General features: G+C 38.9%; 1 protein-coding gene and 1 pseudogene across 2 annotated transcripts; both read left to right on the top strand.

Moving 5' to 3' along the window:
• Positions 1-390: 390 nt before the first annotated feature.
• LOC308690047 (putative polypeptide N-acetylgalactosaminyltransferase 8) lies at positions 391-6,526 on the top strand (annotated as a pseudogene). Its single transcript has 10 exons — positions 391-583; positions 1,141-1,357; positions 1,433-1,599; positions 1,694-1,877; positions 2,202-2,399; positions 5,065-5,451; positions 5,647-5,781; positions 5,868-5,963; positions 6,138-6,302; positions 6,395-6,526. The product of its transcript is annotated as a putative polypeptide N-acetylgalactosaminyltransferase 8 (transcript).
• A 1,536-nt stretch (positions 6,527-8,062) lies between these two features.
• Positions 8,063-14,572, top strand: LOC308690051 (putative polypeptide N-acetylgalactosaminyltransferase 8; the record flags this gene model as incomplete). Its single annotated transcript, XM_081364285.1, has 11 exons — positions 8,063-8,255; positions 8,652-8,868; positions 8,944-9,110; positions 9,191-9,374; positions 9,563-9,760; positions 10,663-10,879; positions 13,351-13,536; positions 13,732-13,869; positions 13,956-14,051; positions 14,184-14,348; positions 14,441-14,572. 11 exons carry the CDS (start codon positions 8,063-8,065, stop codon positions 14,570-14,572), a joined length of 1,893 nt encoding a protein of 630 aa, XP_081220411.1.
• Positions 14,573-18,278: the final 3,706 nt, after the last annotated feature.

The following is an 18,278-nucleotide window of genomic DNA, read 5'->3' as shown; positions in this document are numbered from 1 at the left end:
TTTACATAAAATGGTTATTGGTGTAACAAGTGCTGTTTGGAATCATTTAGGCTAAATCAGAATTAATCAAAAACATTTTTTTTAAGGTTTTACTGAATAATATGATTGAGGTTCAGAAAGTTTGGTAAAGTTAATATTTTCCAAGCTGTACCCAGTGTTTACCAGGATTCAATGTCCTGGTCTCCTCCTTTTACTTCCCAAGAAAAATGTGATCATGTTAGAGTAAAAAACATCAAGGCAAAAAAAAAAAAAAAAAAAAACCACTCAGCAAACATTGGTGTCACAAAATCTAACAGTTCAACATGGGCTAGGGCCCACAGACTAACTGGTGCGTGAAGAGGGATAACATCTTGATAGTTTTCAAACTGTGATTTTGCTGTTCTGATCATCATGAGAATTAGCTGTGTGAAGAGTTTGTTTCCAGTCTTGTCTGTCGCTGTGGTGTTTCTCTATATGAGTTCTGTCAAGTGGGAAATCCAAACTCAAGAAAAGCAGCTTCACCAAGTCCAGCAGAATTTCTCGTTACACAACGCACTTCTCCTCAACAAGCTGGACAAACTGGAGGCTCATTTATACGCTGTTGGTGAGTTTCTGTTATCAAATTTGACAAAAATAATTTCTGTTCACATGTTACCCTTTATGCGCTCTTTAAAGATCTATTTATCTATCTGTCTGACTGTCTGTCATAATCTTATAGGTTAGTTCACTAAAAAATTTAAATTGTCATTAATTACTCACCCTCATGTCTTCGGAACACAAATGAAGATCTTTCTAATTAAATGATTTAAAAAAAATCAAACAGCTGTTACTAGGTCACGAATATGACCGGGATATCTCTTTTTAAACATCTTTTTAGAAACATGATGGTATTTCAAAAGTATTAAAATTCGTGAGAAAAAAAAGTACTGAGTTCACCTTTAGTTTCACATGCACAACATCATTATTTTGAAGAAACATGGACAGTTTGTATTAATGTCATTTGAAGTAGACAATGATTTTCAAATAGATAAAACAGCAGAAATCTGTTAATATGAGCTGTAAGGTTTCAACTTCGCTGGTTTACCAGAGTAAAAAAAGTTCTAATGAATACTACATTACATCATACACAAATTTTATTGACTTACACAAACAATTTTGCAGAAGAGAAAAGCCTCAAAGTGAGAAATAAGAAGAAACCAGTGAAGAAGCCAGCAAAGAAGCTGTTTCCAAACTCATATCTCTTCAAGAAATGGACTGTGGAACTTTCTGAGGACGACCAGAGGAAGGCTGAAGATCTCTTTCAGAAATTCGGCTATAATGCCTTCCTCAGTGACCAGATGCCTCTGGACCGGGAGCTGCCGGACACTCGAGACCACAGGTGAGTTTCAGCGGTTCATGGAAACACTCTGACGTTCTTGCATTCATCAATTTTCCTTTTGTCATTGTTCTGTAGATGCATTGGCCGTGAATATCCGCACAATCTGCCCACCATCAGCGTGGTACTGATTTATCTGGATGAGGCTCTGTCTATCATTCAAAGAGCCATTTGCAGCATCATCAACAGAACTCCAGCCCACCTGCTCAAAGAGATCATACTGGTGGACGACCACAGCAGAAATGGTTCGTTTCTCTCAAAACCTCATCAAATCCTATAGTTACAGATGCATATTATAAACAAACTGAGCTAGTCATTCTGGATGTATGTCTTCCACAGAAGAGCTGAAGACACAGCTGAATGTTTATGTCAGCTCCATCAATGAGAAGCACCCAGGCCTGGTGAAGATGGTGACCCATCCAGAGCAGAGAGGCCTGTCCCAGGCCAGAATCTCAGGCTGGGAGGCTGCCACCGGAGATGTGGTTGCCATCTTGGACGCCCACATTGAGGTCCATGTCCAATGGTGTGAAACTGCTCAGCTGACTTCAGTATCTGGCAAAACAATCAATATTTGCTCAGCTAGATGATATTAAAACAAAATTGCATAACTGGTGCGAAGCAGTGTTTTCAAATGAGTAATTTCCTAATATTTTGAATTAGCTTTTAGTTTTAGTAGTAATTGTTATGTTTATATTTCATTGTAATTCAATTACCGAAAATTATTTGAATAGCTTTAAATTTAGTTAACAATGACAACACTTGTGAACAACCACCACAGACACGGACAACTGAACACAATAACAGTGTAATAATGAAATCACATTCTCAAGTACTCTCTCACTTTTAGGGCGGAGCCTCTGCTTGCACGTATCCAGGCTGATCGTACACTGGTCCTGAGCCCAGTGTTTGACAAAGTGAATTACTATGACTTGGAAGTGATAAACTATCCTGCCTATGCTCATGGTTTTGATTGGGCTCTCTGGTGCACGTACGTGGCTTTCCCACAGAAGTGGTACGATCAGAAAGACCCTTCACAGCCAGGAAAGTGAGTGTGTGTTTTGCAATATTGTGTTTAAGATGTGACTCCGTATTAAAGAGAACATTTGATGCATCCTCTCCTCCCATAGTTGTAACATGGCCTTCCCTCGCGAAGGCCTAAACTTATACCTATTTTTTGTCCAGAAAGCTTATATCATTTTATTTTGATGCAATTTTTTTTTGCAGCTTTTTTGTTATTTTTTATTTTATTTACCTTTAAATTACTAGATTTGATTAATAAATAATCAAGCACGTTCTTAAAGATAGACGTGATGACATATTTGATTGTAATGTAAACTGTAATGCCAAGTTAAAGATAGAATAAATAGATAAAAATGGTTTTGTTTGATTAGACAAATTATTCTGTGATTTGACTTTAAGCAACAAGGACGTAGTGTTTTGAATAGCCTAACCTATATAGTATTATTACTATTTTTTTTATACTTAATTTGTTTAATTTGGTCCTTTATGAATACAAATAGACTGAACATTTCTATAACTATTTTCTTTATTTTCCCACAAGATTTAAATCTTATTTTTGATCTTATATTATCTATTTAGATGTATATTATTAATTTTATTATTATTATTATTATTATTATTATTATTATTATTATTCACCTAGAGGCCTATGTATCATTTAAAAAGCATGTCACTGAATGCCACATAACACATTTGATTTGACTGGATAGTTGAAATATCATTATCATGGTTTCCAAGGAGCAAAAAAGCCATGTGAATAGAAATAATATTATGAGAGTTAAATAAACAAATTAGAAATTTGACATTAAAAATAATTATCTGCATTGTACATGTGTTCAAATCAAAACCACTTTATATCTGTGTGCAGTCTGCATTGTGACTGATAAAAACACATTGGCCCCGTCATATGACCCCTCATTAATTTTAATGGGAATTTTGTGTATGTGTGTATGTATGCAATGCATGCGAGTGTGTTCTGCATTGGGGATATTCTATAGACTTGTGCCTTAAAGGGTTAGTTCAGGATTTTAGACATGAATCTCTATAGCTTCCCCATAAGCAGTGTGGTGCATTGACCATGACTTACCCCCGACAGCGTCCTGTGAGCCGAGCTCCGGTCCAGTTTTGGTCAAGATGAAATTAGTCCGGCAAGTTTGCTGGGGTCACGGCAATAAAGCTTTTTTCTTCTCAAATCAATATGTGTTCAAAAGAGTGATATATTTGCGTCACAAAACCGCTGTCTATGGAGAGGTCAGACCTCGTAATGGCTTGGCACTATTTTCTCCCCCGTCATAACACTGCGCGCTGCCGCTACCTACAGCCAGCTGCGAGCCGCGCACGTGTCACTTTGTTTACAGCGCGTAAAGAGAACGATAACATGTCTGACTACAGCAGCGACGATGACAACATTGACTTCGACACACAGCCAAAAGGATATCTTTTAGGATATCAAAAGGATAGCTTCTTTATCTTCGCCAATTTGGAGTTCACATTGAAGCCCAGAGCAATGAGCCAAAGTCGCCTCAGAGCAACATCTGCCACAGGAAATCTTTGAAATGTGTGAGGAGAAAGCGCCACATCTTTGTTTGTACAGTCCGGATAGTCACAAGTCCGCACCATTTTCTACAAAGCTTGTACAAACTGATCGCTCTTGGTGAGTAGCTATGTTAGCTCGTTCGTGTAGCTGTTCTGAGCACGTAAACACTGCTGTAAACACTGCCGAACAACTGAAAAAGTGGTGTGCGCCTGCGCAGCTCGCAGCTGGCTGTAGATAGCGGCAGCGCGCAGTGTTATGACAGGGGAGAAAATAGTGCCAAGCCATTACGAGGTCTGACCTCTCCATAGACAACGTTTTAGTGACGCAAATATATCACTCTTTTGAACACATATTGATTTGAGAAGAAAAAAGCTTTATTGCCGTGACCCCAGCAAACTTGCCGGACTAATTTCATCTTGACCAAAACTGGACCGGAGCTCGGCTCACAGTACGCTGTCGGGGGTAAGTCATGGTCAATGCACCTAACTGCTTATGGGGAAGCTATAGAGATTCATGTCTAAAATCCTGAACTAACCCTTTAATTTGTGTGTTTTTGTTATTTTTTCATCGCATTCCATTCATTCCTATGGGGGGTCAAATTGACCCGCAAGGGAAGGATTTGTTACTTTTTTATTACAACCAGATAAACTCCTCGAATCCAGTAAATTTTTTGTTTGTGTGTATTCCAAGTTCAAGTGCGACAAAAGTCCTAAAGTTATGGACCATTCTGAAGAACACTTAATTTTAAATTAAATTAATAAAATAAAATAAAATAATTTCAGGTCAAAATAACCCGAGGAGAGGATGAGGGTTAATGTTTTCCTTTTCCTTTAGTATGTAACCTATCTGTTACACACTTGAGGTGTTTGGCCAATCACAGCGCAGTGGGTCAGCTGGCCAATCAGAGCACTCTGGGCTTTTCGGAAGGAGGAGCTTTGTAGAAATCAGTGTGTCAGACAGAGTGGGAATTTGAATATTTAAGAATGTTAACTATTCTAGTACACCCAATAAACACAATAATTACCTTTTAAAGTGTCATCATATAGCCTCTTTAGGTTCTTCTTGTATGAAAGCAGTTTCACACTGGCAATTGTTCTGTTGAACTGATGTTGCTTGTGCTCTATTAAATCCGCTCTCTCCGCCTTTTCTCCAGGAGTCCCTCTGTAATGGGAATACTTGTGGTTGATCGTCTGTTCTTCGGTGAGATTGGGACTCTGGATGGAGGGATGCAGGTGTACGGAGGAGAAAATGTTGAATTAGGAATACGGGTAAAGCACATGATCATTCTACTGAATTATATTAAATTAAACTCTATGTATTATACTATATTCAGTGTTGATTTTTCTCGGCTCAGGTGTGGTCGTGTGGAGGAAGTATAGAGATTGTTCCCTGCTCTAAAGTTGCTCACATTGAAAGGACGCACAGACCCTACATGCCTGACCTTAGTGGTGTAATGAAGAGAAATGCCCTCAGGGTGGCAGAAGTTTGGATGGACGAATACAAGAAAAATGTCCACATCGCCTGGGGTGTCCCCATACAGGTAGATCTAATGAAAAGATTCAGCCACACAAATACTGGATGTTCAAGACCAGTTCTAGGAGTCTTGATGTGTTGATTTTGTCAGGTTCGGTTTGAGAACATTAAAGTAAACCGAGAGGTGTGACTAAAGGTTTGAAATGTTAAATTGTTTTGGCTCTTCATTAGATTTATGATATGTTCTCTCATTTTCCCACAGAATCATGGAATAGACATCGGTGATGTTTCAGAGAGAAAGAGACTGAGAGAGAGGCTGAAATGCAAACCATTCAAATGGTATCTGGAAAATGTCTATACGGCGTTAAATCCTAGGAATTTCCTAGGTTATGGAGTGGTGAGTGACATATGGTTCACTATGACTCATGAGAGTTTTATATAAGAGAGGTTTAATATAATGTCCTTATTATCTCTCTTACACAGCTTATTAATGATCTGCAAACAAGTTTATGTTTGGATAAGGGGCCATCTGAGGAGAACACTCCCATTTTATATCCATGTCATTTCTTTTCCTCACAGGTATAATATCCTCTCTTCTCTTCTCTTCTCTTCTCTTCTCTTCTCTTCTCTTCTCTTCTCTTCTCTTCTCTTCTCTTCTCTTCTCTTCTCTTCTCTTCTCTTCTCTTCTCTCCTCTTCTCTTCTCTTTGTATTTTTGAGGAATATTTGACGCACTTTAGTCTCTTCTTACACAGGTATTTTACTATACAGCAAATGGTGAGATACTTGTTGATCCCCTGCCGACCCTTTTACACGATCGGAAGCGCTGTCTAATTGATCCCGGCTCAGGCAGGTTTCCAGAGCTGTCCTGGTGTTCAGGCACTGAAAAACAAAAACACATGTACTGGGACTTCAAACAGGTGAACAAACCCCAAATACTGAGAGAATACTGTGGTATATCACAATCTGAACATTGCATGAAAACATTTTCTTCATCTTGTTTGATTTTTAGGGACAGGCCATACAGAACAGAGACACCAAACGCTGTCTGGAGATCAGTGCTGAGCAGAACGTAAAAAACGTTTTTATTCAGGAATGCAGAAACCAGCACTGGAAGATACAACATGTAATTCAGGATTTATGAAACTCAAGATATAATCAATTTAGATAAACGCAGCTGAAATGCTGGATCACGTTGAAAAACATCACAGAAAGTGTTATAAAATAACGTGACTGCTGCTATGAAAAATTTGAACTGAGATAAATTAGATGCTAAAATGGCACAAAAATATCATTTGGCTGCTGAGAAAGTAAAAATATAATTGATACTCGGAAAGAGGATTTAAGAGAAAAATAATGATTTTCACCTTTCAAATAGAAATCGCAATAAATGACAAAATAATCTGCATGTCATGTGAGATTTGTGAACATGAGAATGTGCTGTTAAATTATTTAAATATTAATTTAAATCCTCAGGGTGACACATCATATATTTAATTTATATATAAGAGATTCAACAATAGATTCTTAAAGGTTTGGAACAACTTGAGGTTGAGTAAATGATGACAGAATTATAGAATTAGATATTAGACATTAGCAATCGCGACCTGCTTCATACACAGTCATGTTAAAAACATCAATGTAGTCACTCATCCATAAACATTATTAGATCCTTCGGCATGACGACAAGTTCCATAATTCAGTTAATGCGTCATCAATCTACGCCTTTGTTATTGTAAGAGGTTAGCGACCCCTAGCGACGAAAAAAAATTACATAATTGTAGCTTTAAGTGAACACTCAAGCCATGTCTCCCTCTAGTTGCCAAAACCAGCCATGTATGGAGGAGAGGGGAACAACAGAGAAGCTGTCCTTGCCACAGTCATCTGGGGTGGAGCTTTTCTTTTGTAAAGCTTCTTTGGAACATTATATATTGTGAAAGTGCTATGCAAATAAAACTGAAAACCAGCTCACCCAGCACTTCGTTTTCAGACAAACTGCCAACAAAGACTTTAACGTTCATTAAATAGCCTGTGTAAATTGTAAAAGTCTTGTTTGCAGAGGCAGGGTGTTTCTTCATAAATTAATGTTACAATACTATAAGTCAGCTCTTTCTAAGTAAGTCTTTCAATGCTGCAGGTTTTGTGAAAACTGAAACTGCAACTGGTGATAATCTCTTTGGGAATACTCTCACTATGTGCCTATTGTGACTTAAATTAAAATATCTTTGACTTTTCCTAGTTTGGTGAACTTTATGTGGGTGCCTTTCAGTAAAAACAAATTAATAAAACAGTTATTGGTGTAACAAGTGCCTTCTGTAGTAATTTAGGCTAAATCAAAATGAATCAAAAACACACAACATGAGAAATTGAAGTTAAAGGACTGTAATATCAGACTGGTTCATTTTGCTGAATGATATCATTGAGGTTAAGAAAGTTTGGTTAAGTGAATATTTTAGTTTAACTACCAGGATTCAATGTCCTGGTCTCCTCCTTCCCAAGATTAATGTGATCATGTCAGAGTGATAAAGAACAGCAAAAAAAACACACACAAAAAATAACTCGGCAAACACTAGTCACACAGGATCTAACATGGGCTAGGACCCACAGACTAACTGGTGCGTGAAGAAGGATAACATCTTCTTGATAGTTAACAAACTGTGATTTTGCTGTTCTGATCATCATGAGAATTAGCTGTGTGAAGAGTTTGTTTCCAGTCTTGTCTGTCGCTGTGGTGTTTCTCTATATGAGTTCTGTCAAGTGGGAAATCCAAACTCAAGAAAAGCAGCTTCACCAAGTCCAGCAGAATTTCTCGTTACACAGCGCACTTCTCCTCAACAAGCTGGACAAACTGGAAGCTCATTTACACGCTGTTGGTGAGTTACTAATATGTTTTGTAATGAAATTTGACAAAAATAATTTGTTTACCTATTGTTTTATATATTACCCTTTATGTGCTCTTTAAAGTTGTCAGGAAACCAAAATTCACTCTATTTATTTTCTTATAGTTTACCCAAAAATGGAAATTCATCATTTACTCAACCTTATGTCATTCTAACCTATAAGTTTTTTCTTCTTCTGTGGAACATAAAATAAGATATTTTTGTCTGTCTGTCTTGATTATATATGCAATGCATCATGCAAAAGTTTTCCATCAGCAATGCCATTAAGTGCTTAAGTGCAGAAATCTGTTAATATGAGCCTTAAGGTTTTAACTTTGCTGGTTTACCAGAGTAAAAAGTTCTAACGAATTTACACAAACTTTTTTGCAGAAGAGAAAACCCTCAAAGGAAGAAATGAGAAGAAACCAGTGAAGAAGCCAGCAAAGAAGCTGTTTCCAAACTCATATCTCTTCAAGAAATGGACTGTGGAACTTTCTGAGGACGACCAGAGGAAGGCTGAAGATCTCTTTCAGAAATACGGCTATAATGCCTTCCTCAGTGACCAGATGCCTCTGGACCGGGAGCTGCCGGACACTCGAGACCACAGGTGAGTTTCAGCCGTTCATGGAAACACTCTGAGGTTCTTGCATTCATCCAGTTTCCTTTTGTCATTGTTCTGTAGATGCATTGGCCGTGGATATCCGCACAATCTGCCCACCATCAGTGTGGTACTGATTTATCTGGATGAGGCTCTGTCTGTCATTCAAAGAGCCATTTGCAGCATCATCAACAGAACTCCAGCCCACCTGCTCAAAGAAATCATACTGGTGGACGACCACAGCAGAAATGGTTTGTTTCTCTCAAAACCTCTTCAAATCCTAAATTATAAACAAACTGAGCTAGTCATTCTGGATGTATGTCTTCCACAGAAGAGCTGAAGACACAGCTGAATGTTTATATCAGCTCCATCAATGAGAAGCACCCAGGCCTGGTGAAGATGGTGACCCATCCAGAGCAGAAAGGCCTGTCCCAGGCCAGAATCTCAGGCTGGGAGGCTGCCACCGGAGATGTGGTTGCCATCTTGGACGCCCACATTGAGGTCCATGTCCAATGGTGTGTAATTTTAGTAATCTTGTTATGTTTACATTTTATTGTATTTCATCTTTATTTCAATTAACGAAAATTATTTGAATAGCTTTAATTTTAGTTAACTATGACATCACTTGTGAACAACCAACACAAGTGAACATTTTAACAGTGTAATAATGAAATCACATTCTCAAGTTCTCTCTCACTTTTAGGGCGGAGCCTCTGCTTGCACGTATCCAGGCTGATCGTACACTGGTCCTAAGCCCAGTGTTTGACAAAGTGAATTACTATGACTTGGAAGTGATAAACTATCCTGCCTCTGCTCATGGTTTTGACTGGGCTCTCTGGTGCATTTACGTGGCTTTCCCACAGAAGTGGTACGATCAAAAAGATCCTTCACAGCCAGGAAAGTGAGTGTGTGTTTTGTCTAATAGTGATTAAGATGTGACTCCATATTAAAGAGACCATTTTATGCTTTTTTCCTTTCCCTTTAGTGTGTAATGCATCTGTTAGTACATGTATAAGATCTGGAAATTTTCCACAAAAGGTATTTATTATATCTAACACAAAACACTGCTCCAGACCTGCCCAAAATGCATCGATCGAAGTCCAGATACAACTTCTGTAAACGTCTGTCACAACTGACTTTCATACCTGTCATGGCGCAGCTCTAAATAGAGTGGTGCAGGTATAACCCGGAAGACTAATTCACGCCTGGTTCCTTCGAGATTTTTTTAAGGGTTTTTATAATTGGGTTTGTGTAATTTACGTTGTAGATCAAAACGTCAAAGTATCATCAACTTATATTTACCACAGGCTTTATTTTACTCATAAATTGAAAATCCCATTACAAAACCCCATAGGAAAATATTGAGGGAACCAGCTGCGAATTAGTCTTCCGGGCTCTGACGTCCTACCTGCACCACTCTATAAGGTATATAAAGAAAAAAGGTCAGACACTATTATGGCATGGGGCATTACATATCTGACACACGCTCGGCCAATCACAGCACATTGGGTCAGCCGGCCAATCAGAGAACTCTGGGCTTTTCGGAAGGAGGAGCTTTGTAGATATCAGAGTTTGTCTAACAGACTGGGAATAGAGGGGAATATGTGAAAAATTAAGTTGTTTGAACATTAAAGCATGATAACTATACTAGTACATCCAATAAACAAAGTAACAACCTTTTAAAATAGCATCACATGGCCTCTAAGTTTAAGTTGTATGAAAGCAGTTTCATGCTGACAATCGTTCTGTTGAGCTGATGTTGCTTGTGCTCCATTAAATCCGTTCTCTCCGGCTGTTCTCCAGGAGTCCCTCTGTAATGGGAATACTTGTGGTTGATCGTCTGTTCTTCGGTGAGATTGGGACTCTGGATGGAGGGATGCAGGTGTACGGAGGAGAAAATGTTGAATTAGGAATACGGGTAAAGCACATGATCATTCTACTGAATTATATTAAATTAAACTCTATGTATTATACTATATTCACCAGAGGTGGGAGTAAGTCACACATGTGCAAGTCACAAGTAAGTCTCAAGTCTTAACCTTTAAGTCTCAAGCAAGTCCAAGTCAATTTTGTGAAAAGCAAGTCAAGTCAAGTCAAGTCACTGCTTTATGTCAAGCAAGTCAAGTCAAGTCGTAGCTTGGGTCACAAGTCACGGCAAGTCATACAAACGTTTGATGATTTCACAGAATTTATATATTAAAATAAGTTAAAACTACAGAAGTTGTGGACTATGGTTTTATTTGCAACATTTTTTTTAAATATGCATTTCCACATACAGCTGAGTGGTTAAAAATCTAAAAAAGAAATAAAATTTCAAACTACATAGCCTAAAATGTAAATGTAACTGAAATTAGGCCAACATTAAAGCATGAAAAATAAATACGCCCTTAAACATTGCAGTAGAGTAGACAATTGAAAGATATTAAACAATTCACAATTCAAGTATAATGGTTCCTATGCCACCAAATGGCATTCTTCAAACTGGCATCCCCTTTATGGAACATGAACACATCCTTTTCACATCCTTTCCTTTTTAACAAAAGAATAACAAGAAAAAAACAGTAATAATTGAATTGACACAAAACTTAAACCTGTCAATCAGGTGGATTGACTATTGTACATTATTAATCTGTGTGAGTGAGTGATTTATTAATATTTGTGAATGATGTGTGTGCATGTGTATGAGTGAAAGGTGTATTGTTTGCATGTCCATGGTTGTGTTTGACTTTCTCTCTCTGTGTGTGTGTGTGTGTGTGTGTGTGTGTGTGTGTGTGTGTGTGTGTGAGAGAGAGAGAGAGAGAGAGAGAGAGGTGATTTGATTGAGTGTGAATTGATTCATTAATATTTGTGAGTGAATGTGTGTGCGTGTGTATGAGTGAAGAGTGTATTGTTTGTTTACATGTGTGCATGGTTGTGCTTGCAAGTTTGAATTTTTGTTTTGTTTATTTGTGTATGCATGGTTCGGTTCGATAGTCTGTATGTTTTTTTTTCTTTGTGTGTAGGTGTCTTTTTACAATCTTTTATGTGCATCCCCAAAAACTATCCAATTATTAGACACTGTACACATGCTATTATGCTATTAAAGGGCAACTCCGGCGCAAAATGAACCTGGGGTGTAATAACACATGGGAACCGAGTCGACCGTTCTCTGGGATTTGTTCTCATGATAATCGAATGTAAAGAGTTTTATAAAAACTGATTAGCTTATAACGCTATTATATGGGGCATAGAGTAGGCTAAGTAAAAAGAAATCGCTAGTTAATACCACTAACAAGGCTCAAAATAGCCTCACACTAACATGGTAGCATAATGAGGGTGCTTGTTATTGGTATTAACTAGCGATTTCTTTTTACTTACTCTGTGCCCCATACACTAGCGTTATAAGCTAATCAGTTTTTCGAGATAAAACTCTTTACATTCGATTATCATGAAAACAAATCCCAGAGAACGGTAGACTCTGTACCAATGTGTTATTAATTATTATTAAATTACAGTTACATTTTTTTTTATTTCTTTTAACATTCAAGTCAACCCTGGGATAGCAGACTATATTGGTAGCATATAACTAGACAGTACAAAGGGATGTATGCAGGTAAGAAAAACTGGAATATGGCATATTTTAACATATTTTAACCCGATTTTAATTTTCAAGAAATGTTTTGTTTTTCGCTGTGCTTTTGTATGTAAGGGATTATTCAGATCATAAAAAAATCATTAATCCAAGGCACTCGAATATTATTAAAAATATATAGAAAGCCTTTATTTCATCATGGCTTTAATATTTTAAAATCAGGTGACAAGTAGCTACTTGCACACCTATGCCTTGCGGCTAATGAGCCTTCGTCAAGGTGTGTGACCTTAAGCCCCTTTTTCACACAGAGATTCCGGAAAATACACGGATAAAGTGACCCGAGATTTGACTCGGGTTAGTTTGATTTAGGTTCATTCAGACTGCCAGTGATTTTCCGGAATAAGAGAGTGCGTTCACACACAACCCGTAAAAATCCCGTGAAGACACATGACATCGATGTGACTTTAATGTCTCAGCAGCGTCTTAAGTTTGCTTATGAGCTGCGATTTCTCTCTCGAGAAACCATATGCTTGTGCATTTTTCCCCTCTCTGATTCGATCATAAACTTGCGCATTACATACCGTTTCACAGCAGGCGAACGATCCCGCGCTTCAGCGTCATCACTACGACAAGCGGCTTTTGTTCACACAGCCCGCGTTCCTGCTGCGTCACGTGATTGTTGCGGTGCGTTCAAATACAGATATTTATTTTTAAAAAGACAAGTTATTTCGAGTCATTTAGCTCAAGTCCGAGTCAAGTCTCAAGTCATGAATATCAAGTCAAAGTCAAGTCAAGTCTTTTATTAATATTTGTCAAGCAAGTCTCAAGTCCTAAAATTTGCGACTTAAGTCTGACTCGAGTCAAGTCATTGACTCGAGTCCCCCATCTCTGATATTCACTGTTGATTTTTCTCGGCTCAGGTGTGGTCGTGTGGAGGAAGTATAGAGATTGTTCCCTGCTCTAAAGTTGCTCACATTGAAAGGACGCACAAACCCTACATGCCTGACCTTAGTGGTGTAATGAAGAGAAATGCCCTCAGGGTGGCAGAAGTTTGGATGGACGAATACAAGAAAAATGTCCACATGGCCTGGGGTGTCCCCATACAGGTAGATCTAATGAAAAGATTCAGCCACACAAATACTGGATGTTCAAGACCAGTTCTAGGAGTCTTGATGTGTTGATTTTGTCAGGTTCGGTTTGAGACCATTAAAGTAAACCGAGAGGTGGGACTAAAGGTTTGAAATGTTAAATTGTTTTGGCTCTTCATTAGATTTATGATATGTTCTCTCCTCTTCCCACAGAATCATGGGATAGACATCGGTGATGTTTCAGAGAGAAAGAGACTGAGAGAGAGGCTGAAATGCAAACCATTCAAATGGTATCTGGAAAATGTCTATAAGGCGTTAAATCCTTGGAATGATTTCCTAGGTTATGGAGTGGTGAGTGACATATGGTTCACTATGACTCAAGAGAATTTTATGTAAGAGAGGTTTAATATAATGTCTTTATTATCTCTCTTACACAGCTTATTAATGATTTGCAAACAAGTTTATGTTTGGATAAGGGGCCATCTGAGGAGATCACTCCCATTTTATATCCATGTAATTTCTATTCGCCACAGGTATAATATCCTCTCTTCTCTTCTCTTCTCTTCTCTTCTCTTCTCTTCTCTTCTCTTCTCTTCTCTTCTCTTCTCTTCTCTTCTCTGTATTTTTGAGGAATATTTGACGCACTTTAGTCTCTTCTTACACAGGTATTTTACTATACAGCAAATGGTGAGATACTTGTTGATCCCCTGCCGACCCTTTTACACGATCGGAAGCGCTGTCTAATTGATCCCGGCTCAGGCAGGTTTCCAGAGCTGTCCTGGTGTTCAGGCACTGAAAAACAAAAACACATGTACTGGGACTTCAAACAGGTGAACAAACCCCAAATACTGAGAGAATACTGTGGTATATCACAATCTGAACATTGCATTAAAAAACTTTCTTCATCTTGTTTGATTTTTAGGGACAGGCCATACAGAACAGAGACACCAAACGCTGTCTGGAGATCAGTGCTGAGCAGAACGTAAAAAACATTTTTATTCAGGAATGCAGAAACCAGCACTGGAAGATACAACATGTAATTCAGGATTTATGAAACTCAGGATATAATCAATTTTGATAAACACAGCTGAAATACTGGATCACGTTGAGCAACATCACAGAAAGTGTTATAAAATAACGTGAATGCAGCTATGAAAAATTTGAATGAAATTAGACGCTAAAATGGCACAAAAATATCATATGGCTGATGAGAAAGTAAACATAAGTGATACTCAGAAAGAGGATTTAAGAGAAAAATAATGATTTTCACCGTTCAGATATAATTTGCAAAATAGTCGCACAGCCCTATATAAATAATTTAAAAATAAAACGCTTAACTATACTGTATAAAGATAAAAATTTGTCTTATCTGTTTACCTAGTATCTGTTTACTTGCATGTCATGTGATATTTGTGAACATGCGAATATGCTGTTAAATTATTGAAATATTAATTTAAATCCTCCGGGTGACACATCATATAATTATTTTACATATAAGGGATTCAGCCGACAAATAAGTTTGAGAACACCTGATACAGAGCAAGTAAACTTTACATACAGTTTACAGAAACTTTACTAAATTAATGATAACCCCCCTAGTACTAGTACCTACTTTTCTACTTGGATAAATAAGTGTCTGTTTCAGTTTTTCAGAAGTAAATTTATATGTAAATAGATGTGAATTAAGCTTGTTGGTTGATCTATCGCTTTAGAGAGTCATTCTGTTGAGACCCCCATCCAGTTGAGCTCTAGATAATATCAAGTGTTCAAAACTCCTCAGCTCACAGGAGCTCCTGCTGTTTTGAGTTCCACCTAGACAGTGACATTGAGTGTTAGGCCGTCTTTGGTTGAGTAGGTTGGGCCTCTTCTCGTTTAGAGAGTAGTTCCACTGAGGCCTTTGCTCACCTGAGCTCCAGCTAGACAGTGACATCAAGTGTTCGGCCCTCTGTGAGGCCACCTTGGTAAACTGTCCTTTAGGGCGAGCATGGCTGGCACTTCTCGCTCAGAGAGTCGTTCTGCTGAGGCTTCCGATCACCTCAGCTCAGCTAGACAGACACATCAAGTGTTTGGCCCTCTGTGAGGCCGCCTCGCAAACTGTCTGTAAGATTGAGTAGGTCTGGTCTCCTCTCGCACAGAGAGTCGTTCTGCTTAGGCCTCCTCTCATCTGAGCTCTAACTAGACAGTGATGGGCCGCCTTTGTAAACTGTCTTTGATTCGACCCGTCTCAGGCCCCTTTCCTTGGGTTGAACCAGATGTAGCAACAAGTCGAGGGAACTCTAGTTTCTCCTTGCCTGCATTCCCCTAAAGGTAATGTCTGTCAGTTGGACTGGCATTACCAGACCTTGATCTCTGCCCTTGGGACAGGTGTTGTTCGCATGCCCCGGTTAGGGTTCTCCTGGCTTAGGGCATGGGCCTAGGTCATGGCTGTGGGGAATGGTGTCATTGACAATTCTGTTTGACCTAAGTGAGGGATCGGTCTCTGGCATGTAAGTCCGTTGAACCTTCTTTGTGCTTGTCATAGCCATTAGGCAGTTATTCCTTCAGCATGGTGGAGGGTACTCGTTCCCCAAAGTGTCTTTGGACACAGTGCGAGTTCTCATTCGAAAGGGAATGTCTCAAGTTACGCATGTAACCATGGTTCCCTGAGAAGGGGAACAAGACACTGTGTTTTGCTGCCATGCTTCGGGCATACCTGTTCACGTCTCCTTCAGACAAAAGTGCTGATGACGAACTCTTGGTGCCCTTTTATACTCACGGTTGCAATAAAGTGACGTCACAGGCTGTTTTTACACATTCTTACATGTATTTCAGACATCGTCATGCCGGAGGCATTCCCCAAAGTGTCTTATTTTTTTTATTTATTATTTTTTTTTTTTTGCCCAGCCACCACCCCCCCGTCTTCGGAGGTCAACTTTATTTTTATTCATATAACAAAATAAGAAAATAATAAAGAGTGACAAGCCGTAACAGGGAGACAGGGAGGTACACAGACAGACGGTCAGACAGACAGACACACGGCCAGACAGACAGACAGACAGACAGACAGATAGATAGACAGATAGACAGACAAGCAGAGTTATAAGTGTGGGATTGGTATGTCTGTAAGTGTGTGACTGTTAGGTGTTGTTAAGGCAGATATATTGGTGGCGGGGGTAAAGATGATTGGAGTGGAGGGGAGGGGTGGAGATGGGGTGAGTGGGAAAGCACGTGGTTTACATTAGCTGTTGAATTTTTAGAAAGGTTATGAGAGGATTCCAGGTTTCTTTAAAGGCAGATATATTGTTCTTTTTATGAGCTATAATTTCTTCTGTCAAAATGAATTCTGTAATTAGGTTAGTCCAATGGGTGAAATTACAGGATGATTTTGATTTCCAGTTTTGAAAGATTATCTTTTTAGCGATTGCTAGAGAGACAAGAAGTGGGGTTTTGTATTTGGAGGGGATGGAGGTTTCTGAAGTATCTCCTAGGAGACAGAGTGCAGGAGACAGTGGAACTCTGCAGTCCAGGATTGAAGATAGTGTGTTGGTTAATGTGATCCAAAGGGAGTGAACAGGCTGGCAGAGCCAGGTTGCGTGGAGATAGGTATCTGTGCTCCCAGAGGTGCACTGTGAACAGGTGTCTGTGTCAGATAATTTCATTTTAAATAGTTTACTCTGAGTGATGTGGATTCTGTGGATGGTTTTATATTGTATGAGTTGTAAATTGGTATTGGTGGTCATAGTAAAAGTGTTCCTGCAGATCTGTGTCCAGAAATCCGGGTCGGAAGATAGCATGAGGTCACTTTCCCACTTCCCCTTGGGCAGGGTTATTGTGGGGTTAGATGAAGCGATGATGGTGTAGAGTTTAGATATAAGTTTTCTTGGGTGGTTGCCTATCTCTAATAACTTATAACTTATTTCAGAAGGATGTAGGGTGTTAGTTAAAGTTATTTTGCTTTGAATTAAAAATTTAAGCTGTTGGTAGTGGAGAAATTGGTCTCTCCCGATCCCGAATTTCTGGACAATTGAGGTAAATGACATAAATTTATGATTTTCAAATACGTGGTGAAGGTGGGTGATGCCATTTTGTTGCCATTTGGGGAAGTGGATCGGTTTATTGTGAAGACGGAGGTCAGGGTTGTGCCAGATGGGAGTATACCTACATGGAGCTTGGGGAGATTTGGTGATTTTGTTGGTTTTCCACCAGGCTGACAGAGTTGTTGCTATTGTAATGTTATGATAGAAGTCCAGTTTTTTGATTGACTGTGGTAGAAAGGGAAGATCTGCGATTGAGTTGGGGGAGCACAAGTATTGCTCAAGATCAAGCCATGGGTCGGAATATGTCTGTTGTTGAGTCCATTTATATAGATATTGTAATTGGTTTGCCAGGTAGTAGTGCATGAAATTTGGTGCTTCAAGTCCACCTAAGTGTTTTGTATTTTGGAGTGTTGTAAGTGCTATCCTTGGTTTTTTATTTTTCCAGTAGAAGTGAGTGGTGAGGGAATCTAATTTTTTGAACCAATAGTCTGTCGGAGTAATTGGAATCATTGAAAATAGGTAATTGATCTGGGGGAGTATCTTCATTTTGATTGTTGCTATACGGCCTGTGAGTGTGAGTGGGAGCTTGTTCCATCGTTTATAATCATCTTCTATTTTCTTGAGAAGTGAGGCATAGTTGAGGTTGTATAGCTCTGACAGCCTGGGGGAAATTGATATACCTAAGTACTTGATGTTACCCGTGTTGAGGGGAAGGGAGGGGTCATGAGCTGCAGAGTCCACATC

This window comes from Scardinius erythrophthalmus, assembly GCF_964197995.2.
Source record: "Scardinius erythrophthalmus genome assembly, chromosome: 4".
Taxonomy (NCBI): domain Eukaryota; kingdom Metazoa; phylum Chordata; class Actinopteri; order Cypriniformes; family Leuciscidae; genus Scardinius; species Scardinius erythrophthalmus.
Note: the sequence above shows the minus strand (reverse complement) of the source record. Positions and strands in the feature narration are given on the sequence as shown.